Here is a 23,755-nt window from a genome sequence, read left to right on the forward strand (position 1 = left end):
TATAGTTTGCACCCTATCCATTAAGATGAATACACTTGTAAAGGTTAAAAACATATGCGTTCATAAGCTGACTAAAGTGATCGTTGCTGTTTGGCAATGAATCTGGTGTTATCTGCATGTGGGGGCATCCCCACCAATGGGCGTTGTTGACTGTCAGGCAATGGTTTGTGCCTGGGCACAGGGGACATTGCTGGTGTTGTCCAGAGAAAGGACAGTGAGAAACCAGTCACACTTTTTTTTTTTTTTTTTGCTGGTTCTCAGGCTTGAACTCAGGGCCTCGGTACTGTCCCTGAGCTTTTTGTTCAAGGCTACTGCTCTACCACTTGAGCCACAGCTCCAATTCTAATTTCTTTGGGTGTTTAAGAATCTCATGCTTACCTTCCCCAGGCTGCCTTTGAACTGTGATCCTCAGATCTCAGCTTCCTGATTAGCTAGGATTATAGGCATGAGCATAGGAACCCGGCCAGCCATCCCATCTTATAGCCGAGGCCCGGTGGACTGAAGCCAGCACAGTGCAGTTCGCGACTGACACGTCTCAGGCTTTCCCCATATACGGTTTCCACTGGAAATGGACCATGCACCTCACCTAAAGGGCAGCTATCTCTGATGCTGGGGTTCCGGCTCATGAGTTTGAAGGGCAAGCCGAGTGAATCCAAGCAGAAATCAAGCAAGCAAAATCTCTTCCTTACTTTTCTCTCGGTGGCCAATGCCATCTGCTAGTTTTAAAAATAATTTTTAAAAGCAAGTGTTTTGGTTCTCTTCAAAGACAGATGCTATTTTGGGGATTTGTTTTCTGTAAAAAAAAAAAAAAAAAAAAACAAACAAAAAAATAAACCACCCAAAGAACCAGGGGCTGGGTGTCAGGAGTTCTGGCTGTCTGCATTCTGCCATGTACATGTGCAGGACCTTTGCGAGGATTTCAGCTGTCTTGCATTTGGAATGCAGACATTATCATGCCATTTCAATAAGTAACAGGCGAACTTGACTTTCTTTGTAATCTACCAGCTCTGGATGGATGGATGAGTAGGTGGATGGATGGATGGATGAATGGATGGATGGATGGGTGAGTGGGTGGGTTGATGAGTGGATGGATGGATGGGTGGATGGGTGGATGGGTAGGGGTGGGTGGGTGGGTAGATGGATGGATGGATGGATGGGTGTGTGTGTATGTGTGGATAGATGATAGATGGATGGATGGGATGTGTGGGTGGGTGGGTGGGTGGATAGATGGGTAGATGGGTGTGTGTGTGTGTGTGTGTGTGTGTGTGTGTGTGTGTATGTGGATGGGTTGGTGGATGGATGGATGGAGGGTAGGTGGATGGATGGGTTCGTGTGCAGAAGAATAGATGGATAGATGGATGAATGGGTGGATATATGGATGGGTGGGTGTGTGGGTGTGTGGATGGTCATTGGATGGGTGGTGGATGGATGGGTCATTGGATGGGTGGGTGAATGATGGATGGATGGATAGATGGTAGGCGGGTGGGTGGGTGGATCGATGGGCCAATGAATGGATGCATTTCGACTTTGGTTCTCCTTGCTTGTGCACTAGAAGTTCTTTGAAGGGAAGGCTCACGCAGGTATCCATACAGTGTCTAGGTCAGAACCATACGTGGCAGATTCACTCATTGCAAATACATCATGAGACAATGCCAGTGTAGAACTAAGCTGCCCAGGTTTAAATCCTGGCGGGGCTGTTTGCTGGTTGAAATACCATAGGCAACTGGCTTAGCCTTTCTGAGCTTGACTTTGCATTTCTTAAGATGGGAGAATGACAATAATACTTATCATCTTGGGTTGTGAGACAAAAAACATAAAATGTTTAATGCAATTACATGTCAAGTGTCCCGAAGATGGGTAGCTTTATTTTATTGGTGTAGTTATTATCATGATTAGACACTTGATATGCACTTGACAAATGCACTCTGGGCTGTTACATATGTGAAAGATAAAATGTGATGCATTTTAAGGGACTTTTTTTTTTTTTTTTTGCCAGTCCTGGGCCTTGGACTCAGGGCCTGAGCACTGTCCCTGGCTTCCTTTTTGCTCAAGGCTAGCACTCTGCCACTTGAGCCACAGCGCCACTTCTGGCCATTTTCTGTATATGTGGTGCTGGGGAATCGAACCCAGGGCTTCATGTATACGAGGCAAGCGCTCTTGCCACTAGGCTATATCCCCAACCCCTTTAAGGGACATTTTTAAAATTAATTACACTAATTAATGTATGTGCTAGCTCTGGAATTTGAACTCAGGACCTCAGACTCTAGCTTATTATTTTTTTTTACACTCAAGACTGGTGCTCTATCACTTGAGCCACTGCTCCACTTCTGGCTTTTGCTAATTCATTGGAGATAGGAGTTTCATGGACTTTCCTGCCCAGGCTGCCTTGAAACCATGATCCTCAGATCTCAGCTTCCTGAGTAGCTAGGATTACAGGTGTGAGCCACCAATGCCCAGGGATCTTTGCATCTTTTGATACCCAACTAACTTTGCCATGGCACCCTAGCCATGCCAGCACATAAACATCACCCGAGCCACGTTCCACAAAATTGTGCTTAGCATCACTGTGTGTGGTGGAGTCGAGCATTCCTATTCCATTTTCTTTTCTTCTCTTGTCCTCTTTTAAAAGCTGACCCACCACGTTGTCTTGATGATCTATTTGTGAAAGGGAGATACAAGTTGAGTTTGCAAAGAAAGGACCTGGCTTACATTGTCCACGTCGCTGCCTGGGTATCTCCTTTTCATCTTATGTGCATTTGAAGCACTGTGAGGGTCTTACTTGAGCCCCTTGGCCTCTCTGATGGAGATGCTTGGCTACGTCATTGAGAAGAGACAAAGATGAAGGCTAGAAGGTCATCTTCCAAAGCCCACCCATCTGGATCAGGGGTCTCCTTCTAGCCTTCAAAATCATGACTGGGACTTTGGATCGCCCCCAAAGCAACCTCTGGGGTTGCTCATTCACTCACTCAGTTAATGACACCATTCCTTGGCTTGCTCTGGTCAGGAACAGTGGTGAGTTCTGTGTCCATAGTGGTAAACAAATTGTATCTCGTCCCTGGCTTTGTGGAACTTTCAGCCATATCTGGTGCTATACCATCTCTTACAGGGTTAAAAACTCAAATTTGCCTTCGTCTGTGATGTCTGATAGAACCCGAGTCCGTAGCAGGGCTCAAGCCTCCTCTCCCACCAGGTCTCCTGTCTTCCCTCTTTCCAGTCTCACCCATTCCTAAAGCAGATCAGCTGTGCCCTGGCCTCAGGGACTTTCAGTAACCCCCACCTCAGAGCCTTGCTCTCAGGATTCACAAAGATGCCTCCATTGCCTCCTTTAGTCCCTTGCTGGGCACCTTCCCAAGGTTTATCCTGAACACTTTTTGTTGATGTTGGATGTGTTTTCTCCCATCTCATCCAGCCAACACACCCATCTCCCTTCATTTCTTTGTTTTTTCTATTGTACTTATTACCTCTAAACACCCTATACAATCCATTTATTATGTCTAGTTTTGTCTTTATATCACTCTTGCTAAAATGAAAGGTAAAGACAGGAGATTTTTATTAACTTGTTCATTGCTTTATCCTTAGCACATTATCACCTGGTACCCAGGAGGCCCTGTGAATATTTTTTTAAATTTAATTAATGAGTGCATAAATAGATGGAATAAACTGACATTCCATTAAACATATCATTACAAATTATAATGTGAGCAGAGGAAATGAGCCCACAGAGGCTCATGAAAGAATGTAGCAAGCAGACCTAATTTAGATCAGGTGGGTTAGAGGAAGTGGTTGATTTTTTTTTTAAGCTGAGAACATGAGGAGGACTTTAGAAACTACAAATTGTTGTGGCAGACCCTGCCGCCATGAGCCAAGGGAGAAGAACATGAAGGGGCAAGGAAACCTACACTGGGGGACTCAGGTCTCCAAGGAGAAGTAAAGTTATTCAGTCATTCAGCAAACATCCTTTGACGGGCAGAGAAAAGGCCATTGGTAGGTAGATCCTTTCTCAGAACGATGGCAGCCCTTGGTCTCATTTTATCTCCCTCCACACGACAGCTGAGATGTTGCTGTTACCTTTCCTGATGCTAAATCATCTCCCCAAAACCATCCCTGCTCCGAGGAGACAGGCTGCTTTCCTGAAGACAGCCTCTTGGGCATGGAAACTTGTGCTCTTTGGCCCTCTGCGTGCCAGGCGAACAGGCTTACACAGTTAAGGAGGATGCAGCCTTGACAGGGGATCAGGATATTCCTCAAAAGACTCCAAAAGTAAAACGTTCGCTGAACAGCGTACAGATTTCTCTTTCTGGTGCTATAGGAGTATGTTCTTGGATGGTGAGCTTGCTGTCACGGTTACAAAATACCTGTGGAAAACAACTTAAAAGAATAGGAAGGTTTCTTTGGAGCTTATGGCTTTAGAGATTTTGATTCATGGCCACTTGGCCCCATGTCTTTGGGCCTGAGGTAAGGCAAAAGCCTCACACCAAGGAGCGTGGCATAGAATCCAAAGCTCTCTGATGATTTATGCCATCTTTTGTGGTTTGGGGATTTGTTTTATGACAATACTGAGGCTTGAATTCAGCCTGGGTCCTATCCTAAGGTCTCCCCCACCCCCCCGACTCAAGGCTAGTGTTTTACATTCAAACCACAGCTTCACTTAATGGGTTTTTTTTGGTGGGTAATTGGAGATAAGATTCTCATGGATTTTCCTGTCTGGGCTAGATTTGAACTGTGATTCTCACATCTCGGCCTCCTGACTAGCTAGGATTATAGGCATGAGCCAGTGGTGCCTGTCATCCTTTAAAAAAAAAAGTTATTTATGATAAGAACCTCAAAACTCAGTTCTTTAACAGTAAACATGATTATTTCAGTTTCTGTAGGTCAAATTATTGGGGGGCAGGTTGGCGCCCTCCTTGAAGATTCAAGTTACTAGCCCTCAAGTTTCGAGGCTTGACTGAGTGGAGGATTGGTGTTGTTTTACTTGAGTGGCTGGGGGGAAGGTATTGGCTTTTGGCAAGGAGGCTCCGCTCTTTGCCACATGGGCCTCTCCATGGTGCTGCTTGAGCTTCCTTACAACATGGCGGCTGACTTCCCTCAGAGTGTGTGATCCTAGAAAGAGCAGGGAGGAAGCCGGGAGGTCTTTTATGACTTTGTCCCCCAGATCCATGCATCATACTTAGCTGGTTCTATTCACCATTAGAAGGTCTTGTACCAAACGCAAATACCAGGAGGTGAACCACCACGAGAGGGTCAACACTGTACTTGCATGGCTCCCGATGGCCTGTAATATCATTAATTTTTACAATGGCCCTGAATCTGGTCCTAAATAATACCAATGAAGGTCACAGATGAATGAGCTCATTTACATTGTCAAGTCCAAATGGATTTCAACTTATAGTTATTCATTAAAAACTGGCTTGGGGTCCTCCTGTACTCTTTCACATTGTCTGGTGACATAATGGTTTAGTAACATCAGGCCTGACACATTAGGCGGGTGTCAGAATCCGGATGGATTTCATCATTGATCTCAGCTAATTCTCTGTTTCAAACCCAAGACCCTACAGGCTGCTGATTTTACAGTTCTCTCTCTCTCTCTCTCTCTCTCTCTCTCTCTCTCTCTCTCTCTCTCTCTCTCTCTCTCTCTTTCCAGGATCGCCTGTACTTTGTGATGGAGTACGTGAATGGGGGTGACCTCATGTACCACATCCAGCAAGTTGGCCGGTTCAAGGAGCCCCATGCTGTGTAAGGGGGAGCTCACATGCTGCTTTTTGGGGGCTGCATGGGTGGCTTATTATTTTCTTTGGTAGTTCTTTTTTCTTTTCTTAATTTTTTTAACCAGAGAAGGATTTTTAAGTATATCTTAGGCTTCTTCTTTGTGAGAAATATTTATCTAGGAGGAAAAAAGGTATTCTGCCTCTTGCTTTTCCTGGATACCAGCCGAGAACATGAAGATTCAGCTCCACTCTCGTTTGCTATTTGTCTTTAATTCTGTGCGTGTGTATGTGTGTGTGTGTGAGAGAGAGAGAGAGAAAGAGAGAGAGAGAGGGAGGGAGAGAGAGAGGGAGAGGGGGAAGTTGAGGTTGAACACAGAGTATTATGTTTACTAGGCAGGTGTGGTATCACCGAGTCATGCCTCCATCCCTGTTTCACTCTAATTCTTGTCTCTGGTTCCTGAGGAAGGTCTGTGGCTTCCTTAGTGAATGTTATTGAGGGTTTTGCTTGTTCATTTGCTAGTATTTATCAAGGGCTTACCATGTGCCAGGCCCTAAGCTTGACAAACAGGATTACACTGACTCCTGAGGACAATGCCAAGAAGTAGATATTGCTGCCTCTCTTTACAAACAAGGAAACTGAGCTCTAGAGGGTTTGGGAAACTTGCTCAGAGCCAGTCTAAGGCTGACAGAGAATTCTGACCCACATGTTTTGCTTATGTTCTGTTTCCTGCACGATTCTCCTTTTCCTGTGCCTTCACTCAAGGGAGATGAAGGATGACAGTATGTGAAACTGGTCTGTGGGTTCCTGCCATAGAAAACAGTCCAGGACTGTGTTTCCCCTGCTAAGTCCATTTTGTCCCCATCGGTCTCCAGCCAAAGTCATTATCTCCTCTTCCTCTTCCTCTTCCTCCTCCCTCTCCTCCTCCTCCTCCTCTCTTCCTCCTCCTCCTCCTCCTCTCTTCCTCCTCCTCCTCCTCCTCCTCCTCCTCCTCCTCCTCTCTCCTCCTCCTCCTCCTCCTCCTCCTCCTCCTCCTCCTCCTCCTCCTCCTCCTCCTCCTCCTCCTCCTCCTCTTCTTCTCCTTCTTCTTCTTCTTCTGTTCCTGCTGCTGCTCCTGCTCTCCTCCTCCTCCTCCTATTCCTCCTCTCTTCCTCTTCCTTCTTCTCCATCTCCTTCTCCTCCTCCTTCTTCTTCTTTTTAAATCTAACCCTGTGGATGAATGAGAATGCAGCCAACTGTGGGAATGAGTGTCAGCACTCTCCTGAAAAACTTTCTAAGATCTATTGCCCCTTTCCAGAAATCCCCAAGGCTTGTCTAGGACCCCATCCCCACCTCATCATTCCAGAGCCTAGCTGCCTTCTGCACAACCCCTAGTGGTATAACTGGGCCTCTGGTTCTCTCCAGATCTCTTTCCTTCCTGGTGGCCCTTCATTGAGAGCTTACACTTCAGACATATTTCCAGTCCTGGCTGGGCCATTCATTGGCTACGTATTTGACCAAGCTTCTCTGAAGCATTCATCTAAGTCTCCATCACCTATTTGAAGAGCAGGAGGTCCCATTGGTACCTACATTGTGGGGTCATCATTAGGATTAAATCTGATGATGCTTAAAGTGACATTAGGGGAGTTGGAGGTGTGGTTCAGTTGGTCAAGCACTAGCCAATGAGTGAAAGCATTGAGTAATGAGTTCGAGTCCTGCTCTCAGGCCAAAAAAGAAATAAGATGATTCTAGGTAGATGGTAAACCTCCATCAGAAGATTAACCATTCTTACTAAGATATTGTAGCTTGCAATGGTCACAAATTACCCTTCCTACCCATCCCACCCCCAGGGCAGCTTCAAGACAGCCTGCTTGCTACCCACCACCCACAGTCAGCATTTCATGAGTGATGTAGCTGACCATCCATGGCTCGATGTTAATGGCTTGTACCTGACTCAATGCTGTCTTAAACTCTGGAGAATTACCAGGCATAAGATGACCTTGAATTTATCCATCACTTCTTTTTGTTATTGTTGTTGATTATGATTTCAGATTTTATGCTGCAGAAATTGCCATTGGTCTGTTCTTCTTACAGAGCAAAGGAATCATTTACCGGTAAGTAAGCAAATTTTTTTTCCCTTTCTCTATCATCTCCCTTGGTTTTTCCCTCCTCTGCCTTTTTCTTCAACTGTTTTGTGTTGTTTTTTTTAAATTGGAATCCATACTGGGGGAGGAATCTTCCAGTATTCACATGGACGTGTGTTCCTGCAGGAAGCATTGCCCGCTGTCCTGGCAGGGTTTGGATAGCTCTGTAGGCTGATAGAACAATCTCCATGGACTGTGTCACTCATGATGAGTGGGGACCTCCAACAGAGGCAGCTCACCTAGAAGGTCCTCACACCTCTTTCTTGTGCCTGTAGACCCCACATTTGGAGGAAATAAAGAATCTTGGCTGGCAGAGGGTTCTAATTATGATGAAACTTTCTTTTTCTGCAGTAGATCTCGGAGTGGCTTGCTCTGAAAGGCAGGATTAAGTTCAGAAGTTGGCATTTGCTGGGGCTTTGGAGGAGCAAGTGTATGATCATAGCTGGATGAGTCATCACATTTTATCTTTCAGACAAGGCACACTGTTGAGCTGGAGGCTGCGGCTCATTAGCAAGTCCAGGGCATCTAGATCTCCTGGAACAACACTGCTCAGGCTTGGGGACTTGGGCTGACTTGTGTTATGCAACCTGGCAGGCTGCCATATGGCCCTCGCTGTGGGGGAGGGTCTAGTTAAAAGATCGTATACAGCCATGAATCCCATTCCATGTATTTGTTTGGCAAATACTTATCAAGAAACAATGACAAGTCCAGCCCTGGTGTCTCATGCCTGTAATCCTAGCTACTCTGAGGATCAAGTTTGAAGCCAACCCAAGCCAAAAAAAAAAAAAGTTCATGAGACACTTAACTTCAATTAACTAGCAAAAAGCTAGAAGTAAGGGTATGGCTCTAGTGGTAGAAGGCCAGCCTTCAGTGGGAAAAGCCAAGCAAGATCTAGAGGCCTAGACTTCAATTCTTAGTACTGACACACACAGAAAGAGGCTGTGACATACTGAGCAGAGGGAATCCAGCAAGGAAGACAAACGGGTGGAAAGTCTTGCCCTCGTGGAGTTTCAACTCTAGTGGTGAGAGAAAGATACATCAATGATAAAAGTTTATTCAGGAGTGCTGTGGAGAACGATCACACAGGGTTTGCTGCTGGTGCGAGGTGTGCAGGGCCAGCCAGCCTTCTGCAGGGAGCAAGCCAATGAAGGCCTGCAGAGGCTGGGGTGAATGCAAAGCCTCCGGCCTCTTACCGCACCAAGGACATGGGACCAAAAGTCATGAAAGGAGTTGCAGGGTTTCAAGGCAGATAGTGGTGGTGGGTTTGTGGGTGCCAGGGAAGGTGGGGGTAACAGACATTGGGGCCCTTGCAGAGATACTTCTGGAGTCCTGAGGTTTTTTCCCATCTCTCCTAGAAGTGGTGTTAAGAAATCCAGAAGGGGAGGAATGTGTCTCGACCTTTCTCTCCTGATCATGCAGGAATGAAGGTCAGGAAGAGGAGTTGTTTCACCCAGATCATGGGTATTCTTGTAGAGGTACAAAAGCAGGAAGGAAGCTGGGCACTGGCAGCTCACGCTTCTAATCCTAGCTACTCAGGAGGCTGAGATCTGAGGATCACAGTTCAAAGCCAGCTTGGCAAGGAAAGTCCGTGTGACTCTTTTATCTCCAATGAAACACCAGAAAACGGGAAGTGGCACTGTGGCTCAAATGGTAGAGTGCTAGCCTTGAGCAGAAAAGCTCAGGGACAGTGCCTAGGCCCTGAGTTCAAGCCCCACAGCCAACAACAACAGCAACACAAAGCAGAGAGGAGAAGAATGTCAGTGTTAAATGACGTGGTCACCCTGCCCATGTTTGCCCTCAGTGACTGTGCATCCTGCAGTGAGCACCATTGGAACGTGGGAGTCTGACTCATCCCCAGGAGCCTCTTGACAATCGAAGTGAGAGGAATTCTGACCTCCACCGGCATCGTTACCTTGCATGGGACACACCCTTAGCTGCAGAGCAACGACCTTGGTGGCCACTTCACCAGTCAGTGCAGCAAGGGTCCTGGGTGACCTTGAACTCTCCACAGTGGTCACCTCAGGGCTGCCATGAGGTCCTTGGCTCCATGCAGGATGTGCTCCAAAAGGTTCAAAAGGCTAGAACCAACTGGGCTCTCAAGAACATGAAAGTGTGGAGCTGTACATATGTTCAATGAGCCCCAGCCCCTTGATGGGAAGCCAGAGAAGAAATGGGGTGGGGATTGGGGGCTTCTTCTCCATCTAGCAGGGAACAGGGTAGAGAGCCGGGAACTGGGGAGTGAGGCCATGGGCCAACTGGATTCTAAAACCCAACAATGCACGCTTTAGGTTCTAAGATCACATCTACTCCAGTTTTCTTTTTCCTAGAATATCTACAAATTTCCTCTTTCATCCTCTATTATTATTATTTATTATTATCATTATTGCCAATCCTGGGGTTTGATCTTAGGCCTTTGGGATAGCATTGTTTATGGAGTTAGGCCATTGGCCAGCCAAATTCTACAACCGAACAGTGTTGGATTTTTTACTCAAGGCTGACATTCTGGTTAATTGGAGATAAGGGTCTCATGGACTTTCCTGCTGGGGCTAGCTTTGAACCATGATCATCAGATCTAAGTCTCCTGAGTAATCAGGATTACAGACATGAGCTATTGGGGCCCAGCTTCATCCTCCATTGTTAGTATGTGTTTTGGTTTTCTGGTGTTTTTTTTTCTTCTTCCTGTTTTAGGTTTTTGGGTTTTGTTGTTGTTGTTGTTGTTTTTGGTTATGAGGCTTGGACTCAGGACCTGGGCACTGTCCCTGAGCCTCTTTGTGCTCAAGGCCAGCACTCTACCACTTGAGCTACAGCACTACTTCTGGTTTTTGAGAGGTTCATTGGAGAAAAGAGTCACATGGACTTTCCTACCCAAGCTAGCTTTGAACTGTGATCCTCAGATCTCAGCCTCCTGAGTAGCTAGGATTATAGGCATGAGCCACTAATGCCCGGTGAGTTAATATAGTTTTACCAGCATTTTAAGCTGGTCAGCATAGTAGTGCCTCCTGTTTGTATGTGAGAACAGAGCCCATTTGCTACTGTCCCAATGGACTAATGCCAGAGGCTTACAAGCATGGCCTTCCCGTAGCAAGGGCAAGCTCACGATTCAGATGTGGAAACCTTGTCCTTCTCACCTAAGACCTCAAGTCAGAAGCTGGAGACCAAGCTAGGGCCACAGACCCAAGAGTGTCAATAGTCTTCAGTGGTATCCCGTTTCCAGAGGCAGCTGAAGTGGCTCGTGGCAGCAACATGGAGTCCAGGATTGGGGCTTTCTGGAGCAAGAGGTGGTGTTTGTGTATAATAGAAGCATTGGTGACATCTTCAATGGACCACTTCTGAATTGCAGTTAGTCTTGTCCTGGCTTGTGGAGGCCCCAGCCCAGATCTCCAAGCTTCTCAGAGACTTCATGAGTACCCCCAATGACTTTTTACAGGCTCCCTTTTGTATTAAAGTTACTAAAATATTTCTGTTGCTGGCTGTCAAAAAAATAAAACAACTACAGTGAACTTGGCACTGGTGGCTCACACCTGTAACCCTCGCTACTCAGGAGGCGGAGATCATAGTTCAAAACCAGCTTGCACAGGAAAGTCCATGAGACTATTATCTGCCAGAAGCAGAGCTGTGACTCAGGTGGTAGAATACTAGCCTAGAGTAAAAAAGCTCAAGGGCAGTGCCCACACTCTGAGTTCAAGCCTCAGGTCCAGCACACACACACAAAATTAAAAACTAGAGTTCTTGAATTTGAAACCTGTAGAAAATTGCATAATATAAGATAAATGAGTTGCTTTCAAGATGATAAGTTCTTTAAAAGTTTTACAGGTCACCCCCTCCTCCATTTATTTCTTTACTTAACTGGACTGTTGTTAAGGAAGGAGGATGAGGAAATAAGTTAGTTCCCCCTTCCCTTTTCCCTTTTGGAGGATCATGTCTGGACACATTGGAGGATGGGAGAATGCCCTTGCCTGTCAGATGTCATGTCTGACTTATTGATCACTGTCTCTGTAATTTTGTGCTGATTCTGCCTTCAATGGATTTCTGCAAATGAGAACAATTGCTCCAGCTCCCCTTTGAAGAAGGAACCAGGGTTTAGTACACGGAACAAAAGAAGAGAGTACAATACCTAAGCACTGCTATATGGCAATGAATAGAATAGGGGGCCCTCCAGCTCTAAGACCTGCTCACTCTTGACACCTGAGTCTCTTTTTCTATATTAGATGACTTTGTGTTTAAATCATTTCTCTAGTTGACCCACCTGCTTGTCTCAGGGCATGTGGTCAGGCTGAGAGGGGGTGGCAGGCTGATTAAAATCACAGTGGTAAAGGATCTAGGGGCTTAGCTGAAGCACGTTGCTAGGTAAGCATTTCTAAGTTCCAAGCTGCATAGGAAGAGCACCATGGCTTGCACATAAGCATAGACGCTGGCTATGAGGCCAGTACCATGGACAGCGCCAATCGGCCCCAGAAAGGGAATATTGCAGTGCCAATCAGAGCAAGTGGACCTCCCGTGGGTGAATCAGGATCTATTTACAGGTTGTGTCCTTGAAGTTGGAACCGAGGCCAGCAACTCAATTCAAACTACCATATGTTAAAGCTGGCCAAACAGATACTGGCTGCCGTCTCTGGAAAGCCCAGGGGCAGATCTGACTTCAGTCCTGGGTGGAGGCAAGGACTCCAAGGATGGGAAGGTTTCTTTACCACCTTCCGTGGGAGGGGGGGAAGGGAGCTTGGCAGGGTTTTTGTGGTCCCAGATTGGGTCCTGCACTTTCTCCTCCATTCAGCAAGATAAAATCCTCCCATTGGCTAAGGACAGTCCAAATGACCACTCCTCAAGTCAAAAGTTAAAGTCAACACTGTCCACTTTGCATGGGTCAAGAATTGATAGAGGGTGGGTTTTCTTTTGAAAAATGTTTTAAAAATTATCTTTAAGTAGTTGTTCAAAGGGGTTTTAGTTCAACATATCAGTTTAGGAATGCAACGCCTCTTGATCAGGGTTGACATTTCCATCATTTCCCCCCATCTCTCCCAACCCCACCAGCTTATCACCTCAAGCTATGCTACCTGGTTTCATTTTCACATATATACGTCAAATATTGCGACTATATTCACCCCCCCCCCTTTTTCTCTCCATTTATCTGCCCTCCTTCCCCTCCATCTCCCTCCTGACAATACATGTTTCTGCTTCCTGGTGTTCATTTTGTTATGCTCTGAACGATGGTTTTCAAAGAAATAATAATACAGTCTCCTATAAGATGCTAGACTAGGCAGAAACTCCAAAGCCAAAGCCCAGTCCAGATGATTTAGAGGAGAGCTCTATGTTGAGCTGTGCACATTTTTATCTCTAGGAAATGTCCTCATCTTAAGTTACGATTGGGACACATCTTACCCAGGGGTCACCCTGGTTCCCTGGTGTCGAAACAAAGTATTAACACTGAATCCAGGTGCCAGTGGCTCATGCCTATAATCCCAACTGCTCAGGAAGTGGAGGTAGGAAGGTTCCTGCCAGAGTCTAGCCTGGGCCAAACCAGGAGACTGCCTATATTTATCTGTCTGTCTATCTATCCATCAATCTAAAACAAATAAAGGATACACTTGGAGATCAGTGTCTCCCCTGCCCAGTTTTAAATCTCCTTGCCAGATAGCCAAGTGCTGAGGGCAAAGGCTGATGTACAGCGGCCTTCATGCCCCCGCAACACCTGGCCCAGGTGGATGATGTGATGTACAATGAGTGGCAGCTGGTTGGCCTGAAATAGATAAACGGCATTTAACGAAATCCCCCAATTCTCATGTCCGCTCCAGTGACCTAAAACTTGACAACGTCATGCTGGATTCTGAGGGACACATCAAGATCGCCGACTTTGGCATGTGTAAAGAGAACATCTGGGAGGGGGTGACCACCAAGACTTTCTGCGGTACCCCGGACTACATTGCCCCAGAGGTGAGAGCAGGCGGGGACTTGGGGCCCAGGGGGCATGTGTGAGGGCGGGATGGGGGAAGGGTGCAGTGGCACCCAGCAGCCTGGGCCTCATGGTCTTCACTTTATACTCCACCGTTGTTCTTTTGGGATCACACATGCAAATTAGCTTAGCACTCATCCAGCCGCTCAAGCCCAAAATACACCAGGGGCGGGGAGAGGGGGGCTGGGGAGACATTTTTAAATAAAACTCAAAAGAACCACCCAGCACATCAGTAAAAAAGAGCCATCCAACACATATCAGTAACATTCTTTGTCAAGCTGTGATGGCTCCCAGCCACACGATACCTCCTAATTATGACACTGAAGTGTTTGTTGGGAGAGAGACAGAGAGGGAACAGATTTCCCGGGGCTGACATATGACACAGGAACCCGGCTCTGTGTATGTAGCAGTTGTGATGAATCCTGACAAACTCTGAATCCCTCTTTTTGTGTGTGTGTGGTGGAGATGAATATGAACGAGTAGAATTTTTTTTTTTTTTTGTCCTTAATACTGGGGCTTGAACTCAGGGTCTGGCCACTGTCCCAGAGCTTTTCACTCAACACTGGTAGCTGTACCCCCTGGAGCCACAATTGCACTCTCAGCATTTTTCTGGTTAATTGGAGATCAGAGCCTCATGGACTTTCCTGCCCAGGCTGGCTTTGAACCATGATCCTCAGATCTCAATCCCCTTAGTAGCTAGCATCACAATCATGAGCCACCAGTGTCCAGGATTTCCAGCTTTTTGCTAGTTAATTGGAGATAAAAGTCTCATGAACTTTTTTACTCAGGCTGGCTTTGAGCCGCGATCCTCAGATCTCAGCCTCCTGAGTAGCTAAAATTACAGGCGTGAGCCTCCCTCTCTTCCTAAAGGAATGGCCAATGAATAGAGATCTCCCAATGTGGCCAACTCAAACCCAGAGGCCCCCTCTGCCTTACCCTTTGAACTGGTGCTTGGAAAAGCAGCATGCTGCAACCTGGTAGTAGATGGGGTTTTTTTTTAGGAAAGGAATTGGACATATGATACAGTTTCCGAAAGAAGTGCTCGAGAATGGTTCTTCGTTGTGTGTGTGTGTGTGTGTGTGTGTGTGTATGTGTGTGTGTCCATCAGTAACTTGATACATAATAATGGCACAAGATTTCTCCATGAAACTGAACAATATGGCATACCAAAGCAGTGCCTTCTCAGGAATCTTGTGTACACACACACACACACACACACAAAGAGAAACATATACACACACATCTAGGTACACATGCATGTATGCACGTACACACACATTTGGGGAAAAGGAAGTATTCCTTCTCACCTTCACTTCAGCATTGCTTCCGACAATGAAAAACATGAGACAATCTCACTGATTGTCAATGAAGAAGTAACTTACCCAGTGTGCACTCATGTTAGGAAATACTGTACAGCTCTTAGAAAGATGAGTCCATCTTTATGGACAGACTGGAAGCAGCATCCCTCAGTAGAGATGAAGGTGAGATATTGATGTGTGGGCACAGAAAGAGCTTCTAAGCATGTTGTTAAGAGGGGGAGAAAATCCTGTACAGAATGATAAATACAAGATGATGCTATTTGTGCATATAAACAGTAATACATAGCATGTGCTATATGTGTCCTTTGCATGGGTAATTATGCATGTAAAAGTATAATTTTACATGTTAAAAAAAAACACCTGGGAGATTGCAGAGTAATTTTTATCACACTGCTGACCTCTAAGGATAAGAGGGAAAGTTTGCTTCTTCTGGCTACTACTTATATTTTCTACAAGGTAAATATATTCTCATATTAACTGAGTCATAATAAGGTAATCTTTTTGTGTAGGCATGTATGCCGGTCCTGGTGCTTGAACTGTGCTTGAACTTTTGTGCTCAAGGCTAGTACTCTACCACTTTGAGCCACAGTGCCATTTTCAGCTTTTTAGTAGTTAATTGGAGATAAGAGTCTCTTGGATTCCCCTGCCCAGGCTGGCTTTGACTACTGACTAGCTAAGTTTATAGGGCTGAGTCTTTTTTTTTTTTTTTTTTAAGTAACTCATGACTAGGGTCTGGGAGATTTCCCTGTGTGATATTCTTTACTCAGTTGCCATTGGGTTAACTAATTGAGGTACACTCTACGACTCTGAATATATTATGAGTCTGATGGTCTAAACATAAGAGTCAGAGAGGGAGCTCTGAAAATGTCCAGTGTTACCCTAGCTCCACCAAACTGCCATCTCTGGGGGTCACTGGATCCGTGGTTTCCGGTAGTTTACATTGGAGCCCAAGGCCTATGAGTGTAGCATCTTGGGAGAGCACCTCCTCCCCCACCTCCAAGCCCTGGATTGGAAGGAATCCCGAATCTGTGGCTGGTCAGGTTTTGCCGTTAACCAACCACAGCACATCTGGCAGCTTCTATATGACCTCTGCGGGCCCTGTTTTCTTTTGTTAAAGGATGAAGTTGGAGGGGTGTCATGAGACTCCAGTAAGACATGAACAACCCTAAATGTGCCAAGACACTTCCACTGAGAAATGCTCTCGCTCCCTGTTATTGGGTCTTGTAGACACTGCTCCTTGGAGTGCATTTATTATTTTTATTGTTTGTTTGTTTGTTTTGTACCAGCTTGGGGGCTTGAATTCAGGGGTGCTGTCCCTGACCTTTTTTTTTTTTTTTTTCTTGCTCAAGGCTATCTCTCTACCACTTGAGCCACAGCTTTACTTCTGGTTTTGTTGGTTGGTTAATTTCAGATGAGTCTCACAGACTTTCCTGCCTGGAGTTAAGGTCAAACCATGATCCACAGGTCTCAGCCTCCTGAAAAGCTAGGATTACAAACATGTGCCACTGGTTCCTGACTAGCTAGCTAGCTATGTATTTATATGTTTATTTACTTACTTAACTAACTTATTTGTTTACTTACTTTTTTACTTATTTACTTACTTATTTTTGTGCTTGTCCTAGGGCTTATGCCTGGGTGCTGTCCCTGAACTTTTTTTTTCTTTTTTTGCCAGTCGTGGGGCTTGAACTCAGGGCCTGAGCACTGTCCCTGGCTTCTTTTTGCTCAAGGCTAGCACTCGGCGACTTGAGCCACAGTGCCACTTCTGGCTTTTTCTATATATGTGGTGCTGAGGAATCGAACCCAGGGCTTCATGTATACGAGACGAGGACTTTACCACTAGGCCATATTCCCAGCCCCTGTCCCTGAACTTTTTAAACTCAAGTCTAGTTGCTCTTTATCTACCACTTGAGTCATAGCTCTACTTCTAGGTTTTTTTTGATAGTTAATTAGGGATAAGAGCCTCACAGAGTTTCCTGTCCTGGGCTGGTTTTGAACCATGATCTTTAGCTCTCAGCCTCCTGAATAGCTAGGATCACAGGCAGGAGTCACTGGCAACCAGCCTTGTTTGTTTAGTTTGAATTGACAAACAACGGTGATATATGTCAATTGCATGCAACAAGTTTTGACATATGGATACAGGCGTTAGGGCTAAAACAAGTTAATTAGCATGTGTACATCCTCATAGACTTTTGGAGGTGAGAACACTTAAAAGCTGGACTCTAGGCTGGGAATATGGCCTAGTGGCAAGAGTGCTTACCTCCTACACTTGAAGCTCTCGGTTCAATTCCCCAGCCCCACATATATGGAAAACGGCCAGAAGGGGCGCTGTGGCTCAGGTGGCAGAGTGCTAGCCTTGAGCGGGAAGAAGCCAGGGATGGTGCTCAGGCCCTGAGTCCAAGGCCCAGGACTGGCCAAAAAAAAAAAAAAAAAAAAGGGCTGGGGATATAGCCTAGTGGCAAGAGTGCCTGCCTCGGATACACGAGGCCCTAGGTTCGATTCCCCAGCACCACATATACAGAAAACGGCCAGAAGCGGCGCTGTGGCTCAAGTGGCAGAGTGCTAGCCTTGAGCGGGAAGAAGCCAGGGACAGTGCTCAGGCCCTGAGTCCAAGGCCCAGGACTGGCCCAAAAAAAAAAAAAAAAAGCTGGACTCTAGCCAATCAATTTTACATGTACAATTTATTGTTGTTAACTTCGGTCACTATCTTCTACTACAAGCCTCTTGAATTTATTCCTCTTATCCAAAATTTTATGTTCATTCACCAACATTTCTGCATTTCTAATATTGTAGTGGAAGCTGAGCTGGAAGTGAAATTTGAGAAAGAGGCATTTCTTTTATGGCCAAGGTTGCACCAGAATTCTGTATTGAGCAAACTGAGCAGCAACTGTTATAGAGAAGAATCTAGAAACAGGCAACATTGTGAGGGTTCCACTGTGAGAGACTCCGTGTGCCCCGTTCATCCTCACAAAATCCTCTGACAGAGTTTTCCGGTAAATTCACCTCATTGAAGAAGAAATCAAACCTTAAACAGTTTTTTTTGTTGTGTTTTTTGCCAGTCCTGCGACTTGAACTCAGGGCCTGAGCACTGTCCCTGGCTTCTTTTTGCTCAAGGCTAGCCTCTACCACTTGAGCCACAGTGCCACTTCTGGCTTTTTCTGTTTATGTGGTGCTGAGGAATCGAACCCAGGGCTTCATGCATGCTAGGCAAGCACTCTACCGCTAGGCCACCTTCCCAGCCCTGAGACTTAAAGATGTTAAGTGATGGTCCCCCAGGTCACTGATGTTGGGACTGCAGCCAGAATCCTGACCTCCTGACCCTCGAACCTCAGCCCCTGACCTCTGCTGAGTCACCTCTTCACCCTTGTGACACAGTTGGGTTTCACTGCAGTGCACCAAAGGACAGACAGTTGTAGAGTCAATCTACATTTTGTCATCAAAACTCTTAAGACTGTATATACCCTTTGAGCCACTAATTCTACTTCTTTTTTTTCTTTTTTTTTTTTTTTTTTGGCCAGTCCTGGGCCTTGGACTCAGGGCCTGAGCACTGTCCCTGGCTTCTTCCCGCTCAAGGCTAGCACTCTGCCTCTTGAGCCACAGCGCCGCTTCTGGCCGTTTTCTGTATATGTGGTGCTGGGGAATCGAACCTAGGGCCTCGGGTATACCAAGGCAGGCACTCTTGCCACTAGGCTATATCCCCAGCCCCACTAATTCTACTTCTGATGGAAATGAGGTAAATAGACAGATAACCAAATATCTAATTCACTGAACAAATGTTAGTAGAGAAGATTTAAAACAGCACATGAGATGGCCAAGTGTGGTGGTGCATACCTGTAATCTCAACTATTCAGCAGGTGGAGATAGGAGGATCCTAGTTTGAGGCCAACCCTCGAAAAAGCATGAGACCTCATCTGAAAAATAATCTAAGGCCAAAAGGGCTAAGTGTGACCCATGTGTTAGAGTGCCTGCCTAGCAGGTGGGGTTTGAGAGGGGAGACTGAGTTCAGTACTGCAAAACAAAATAAGTAAAGCAGACCTTATTAAATATACATTCACTGCTCATGCTTATGTAAAATACATGGACAGGGCTAGGAATATGGCCTAGTGGTAGAGTGCTTGCCTCACATACATGAAGCCCTGGGTTCGATTCCTCAGTACCACATAAACAGAAAAACCCAGAAGTGGAACTCTGGCTCAAGTGGTAGAGTGCTAACCTTGAGCAAAAAGAAGCCAGGGACAGTGCTCAGGTCCTGAGTTCAAGCCCCAGGACTGATTAAAAAAAAAAAAGAAAAAACATGGATACAAAATGAAATACATGTTCATAAAAAAGAATCTGGAAGGAGATAGAACAAATTTTTCTCTTGGCAAAGGATTTTACAGGTGATTTTCATTCTAGTCATTTCAGCTTCTCTCTAATTCCTAAATAGTCACAAATGTCTACTACTGTGCTTTTAAGAAAACACCTCTTTTATTTTTAATGGGGATTAAAATAACACCGTGTCATAAGATTTATTATCTGAACCATTTCAAAGTACCTAGTTCAGTAGGGTGAAGTATGTTCGCATTATTGTACAAATGTCCTACCTTGTGCGATGAGAATTAAAAATAGCCTTCCTTTTTTAAAAAATATAAAATAAAATGCCATACACACTGTTCCAAAATTTACCAAACAATCCAGCATACTCAGAACTTGAAAAGGCAGTGTGTCGCGCACAGATGGCTACCTGGGGTTCTCAGAAGAGGAAGTAGCTCGGCTGGGCCTCATCCTTCCTGTCTGCTCTTGGCGACTCTGGCTTGTTGCACGTGGAACCGTGCCCGTCATTGTGATCTTCCACACTAGATGGAGGGCATGTGGGGGGACTCTCTTCCTCCTCCTCTCCCCCAGATCCATCCCCTCCCACCGTGAAAGCCATGAGTTCCACCTCTCAGATCCATGGGTTTGTCAACACCGGATGCTCTGTTTTGCAGATCATTGCTTACCAGCCCTACGGGAAGTCGGTGGACTGGTGGGCCTTCGGGGTCCTGCTGTATGAGATGCTGGCTGGGCAGGTAACTGAATTTTCGGTGGTGTGTAAGAGGAAAGGCTTCCCTTCCCCCATCCTCATGGTTTCTTGAGAAGAAAGTCGGCACTCAGCACCAAACGGCTCATGAATCTTGAGTTTTTGTGATTTTCCTGGCTTTGAGATTATTCTAGTCCATTGTGTGTGTGTGTGTGTGTGTGTGTGTGTGTGTGTGTGTGTGTGCACTAATACCCAATACTGGGGCTTTGAACTCAGCTCTGCACATTGTCCCTTAGCTCTTTAGCCTTCTCACTCAAGGTAGGTGCTCTACCACTTGAGTCACAACTCCACTTCCAGCTGTTTGGGTGGTTAATTGGAGGCAAGAGTCCTCCAGACTTTCTTGCCTGGACTGGCTTCACGTTCTGATCCTCAGCTCTCGGCCTCCTGAGTGGCTAGGATTATAGGCGTGAGCCACCAGCACCTGGCCAGGTCCATCTTTTTAGACACTGTGGCATGTGATCTCGCGCTGAGTGGCAGAGGGGCACCCCATGGTTAGGAGTAGCTGGGGGGGGGGGTCAGAGAGACCTTTCCTTCTCCCACCCTCCTGTCTGCCCCACAGGCACCCTTTGAAGGGGAAGATGAAGATGAGCTATTCCAGTCCATCATGGAGCACAATGTGGCTTACCCCAAGTCCATGTCCAAGGAAGCCGTGGCCATCTGCAAAGGGGTGAGTCCCTTCAGACCTGGGGTCAAAGCTGCCGTTCACAGGAGTGTCGGTCATGCCCCGTCCACGGAGGGAGGGAGCATGAGCTCCATCTCCCACATGGCTTGCCCACGTGAGAGGCCCGCCCCCTACTCCAAGGAGACCTCGGAAATCAAACCTGCCTGGCTTCCTCCCTGCGTGCTACTGGCATATAACTTCTGTTCTAAGAAAATAGCAGGTGTGATTGACACAGAAAGGGTGCTGAAAATGAGCTCTGATCTTTCCCACACTCCCGTAGTGCATGTGTGTGCGCATGCATGCACACATACACACACATATAAAATGGCTGGGAGGAGAGGCAGAGTTGAACACTCACAGTATAAACACACAAATTGTACCTGTAAAGAAATGGGGGGGCGGGATTGCTGGGAATGTGGTTTAGTGATAGATTGCTTGCCTAGCATAAAGCCCTGGGTTCAATTCCTTAGCACCACATAAACAGAAAAGGCCAGAAGTGGCACTGTGGCTCAAGTGGTAGAGTGCTAGCCTTGAGCAAAAAGAAGCCAGGGACAGTGCTCAGGCTGAGTCCCAAGCCCCAGGACTGGCAAAAAAGAAAGACAGATCGATAAATCAGGGCACATGTTTACAGGTAAGGGTTGGGCTCAGTGTCTTACCTTGGACCTCATATATTTCCCTAAGAGGGACAGCTAGGCCTCCTCTTGTAGCTGTCATGTGACCTGAAGGGATTTCTCTGAGTGCACAGAACTTCAGCCTCGACCCCAGAGATGATGTCTGGGCATCGGATTTTGAAAACTTCCTCCTGCGGCTTGCAAAAACGCTGCCTTTCAACAGCTTGTCCACAGGAAGTGATTTTCAGCTCTGCTGGAATTGGGGGAGCAATGCCAGCAGGCTCTAAGGGAACATGGCCCACTGCTAATGCTGTTCTCAAGGCTCTCGGGGGCACAGCCTAGCTACAATACTGGGTCTTTGCCTGTGTGTCTGAAGAAACAGGTGGTGTGGGCCTCAATCTTGGGATACCATGCTTGGCTCCTGCCTGCCTCCTTCCCTGATCCTCTTGACCCCAGTCAGATGACCATCTAAGCTGGTGCTGGTAAAAGAAGCTGGGGCAATCCAGCATCCAGGGGAGTCTTGGCTTAAATGGAAACAGCTGTGCCAGCCAGCCGGAAAGAGCCTGTCACAGCCCTACCCATCCCCCTCATTTAAACTTTGGGTTCTGACCACAACAGATTAAGATTATGCTGGGAAGCCACACGTGAGCTGTTCTCAGTGCTTAGCATCTTTCACTAATCGGTTGACAATCTTTTCTTTTGTTTTCCTCTTTCTTTGAAAAAAAAAAAATAAGATCCCTAACTAGTGGTACAAAGGAGTTGTCATTTAACAACACAGATTATGAATACAATGTATCTTGATCTATGTCACCCCTTTTGTTGTTCTCCCCCATCCCTTCCCCTGCCCTCCCCTCTGTTCACTTTCCTTAATTTTGTAGGCTATACATTGAATTCTTGGTTACATTCTTCCCCTCTCCTCCTGTTCATGCAGCAGTATTTTCTTTGTGGGCATGACATAGAGAAAAATAAAACAGATTGGAAACTTGGGGTGGGGGGGGACTTAAGGGCCCCAGCAAAGCCATGGACAAAGGAAGGGGTGGAGTACATACAAACAGGGCAATGTCTGTGGACATTGGATTCGGGGTGTATGGGGGTGGAGGTTATGCCCCATGTTTTTTAATTTCTTTAATGATTTCCAACATTTCCAGACGAGACTTCTCAATAGATAATCAGCTTTCCAGAAAACTCTGGTCTTGCAATTTGGGCCTGTCATTCCTCCAGAGCATCAGAAAGTAGGATTAGACATCATTATCCCCTTTACATGGCCCTTTCCAATTTCAAAAATAAATAAATAAATAAATAAATAAATAATAAAGCCCTCTCTGCCTAGATTCCCTGTGGGCTTGATATCCGTGTCTGGGCATGATCATAAGAGCATTGTTTGACCCATTGGCACATAGCAGCCAACAATGGCTTGGCCCTTAGAGGTGGTCTGATGATTACATGAGTTAATAGCTACAAATCATTTGAGACCAGAACTCAAACCCCAGGGCCATTCCCATGACTACTGATAGGGGCACTACCACCTTACCAGCTCGGTGACGGGCTCCTCTGGGCATTTGAGTTTGCCTTCCTGGTGATAGGGGATTTCAAAGTGGAAGATCCATGGGAAAGCAAATGTCAGCCCTCCCTCTGCTCGGTGCTACATGCTTTTAAGCACTCTGGTTTCTTGTAGTTGTGATGGTGGTGGTGTGTATGTGTGTGCACCGGCTCTGGGCGCTGTCCCTTAGGGTTTTTTTTTTGTTTGTTTGTTTTTGCTCAAGGCTGGTGCTCTACCACTTGAGCTGCAAGCACTACCTTCAAGGGCTTTGGCTTCTCCACTTCTGTGCATGGAATAAGAGTACTCATGGGAGTGAGCTGACAAGACTGGAAAATGGCACAGCCTTGAAAGCAGCGCCTCTCGTGGTGCCGGCACGCAGTAGGAGCTCGATGGGTGCTGAGGGCAGGCGTCCAGCAGGGCCCAAGAGCATGTTCAGGGTCCTTTCCCCTTCCCCACTAGCCCTGCCTGGACAGCTGGGGGTTCTAAGTGGGTCATGGAGGAGAGAATTTTCCAGGTCAATTGCGTTCGGCTTCAGCTCCAATTAGCAGTCTCCCTGGTAGAGCAGTTTTGCTGTGAACTGAAGACCTGTACCCTTCAGGATTCTCCGGGGTGACTCTCCCTGTAGCACTGGGGATTCTGAGTGGCGTGGGCTACGTCCGTGGTGGATTGCATCTTCCAGCTGAAGAAGGGGGCGATGCTCAGATCAACCATGGGACACAGCCTCCTTTCCTCCCAATTTCCTCCCAAACAGCCTGCAGGCGGTGGGGGGCGGGGGAGGCTGTGAGGAGATCAGAA

At 46.4% G+C, this 23,755-nt stretch overlaps 1 protein-coding gene across 3 annotated transcripts in view; it reads left to right on the forward strand.

Moving 5' to 3' along the window:
* Prkcb (protein kinase C beta) overlaps positions 1-23,755 on the forward strand; it is a 300,299-nt gene that overhangs the window by 250,831 nt on the left and 25,713 nt on the right. For all 3 annotated transcript variants that reach the window (XM_048332191.1, XM_048332190.1, XM_048332192.1), the window contains exons 11-15: positions 5,642-5,733; positions 7,734-7,796; positions 13,616-13,754; positions 20,057-20,137; positions 20,708-20,815. In XM_048332191.1, coding sequence (XP_048188148.1) covers positions 5,642-5,733; positions 7,734-7,796; positions 13,616-13,754; positions 20,057-20,137; positions 20,708-20,815 — 483 coding nt within the window. The remainder of the gene's footprint in view (positions 1-5,641; positions 5,734-7,733; positions 7,797-13,615; positions 13,755-20,056; positions 20,138-20,707; positions 20,816-23,755) is intronic.

This window comes from Perognathus longimembris, chromosome 23 (assembly GCF_023159225.1).
Source record: "Perognathus longimembris pacificus isolate PPM17 chromosome 23, ASM2315922v1, whole genome shotgun sequence".
NCBI lineage: Eukaryota > Metazoa > Chordata > Mammalia > Rodentia > Heteromyidae > Perognathus > Perognathus longimembris.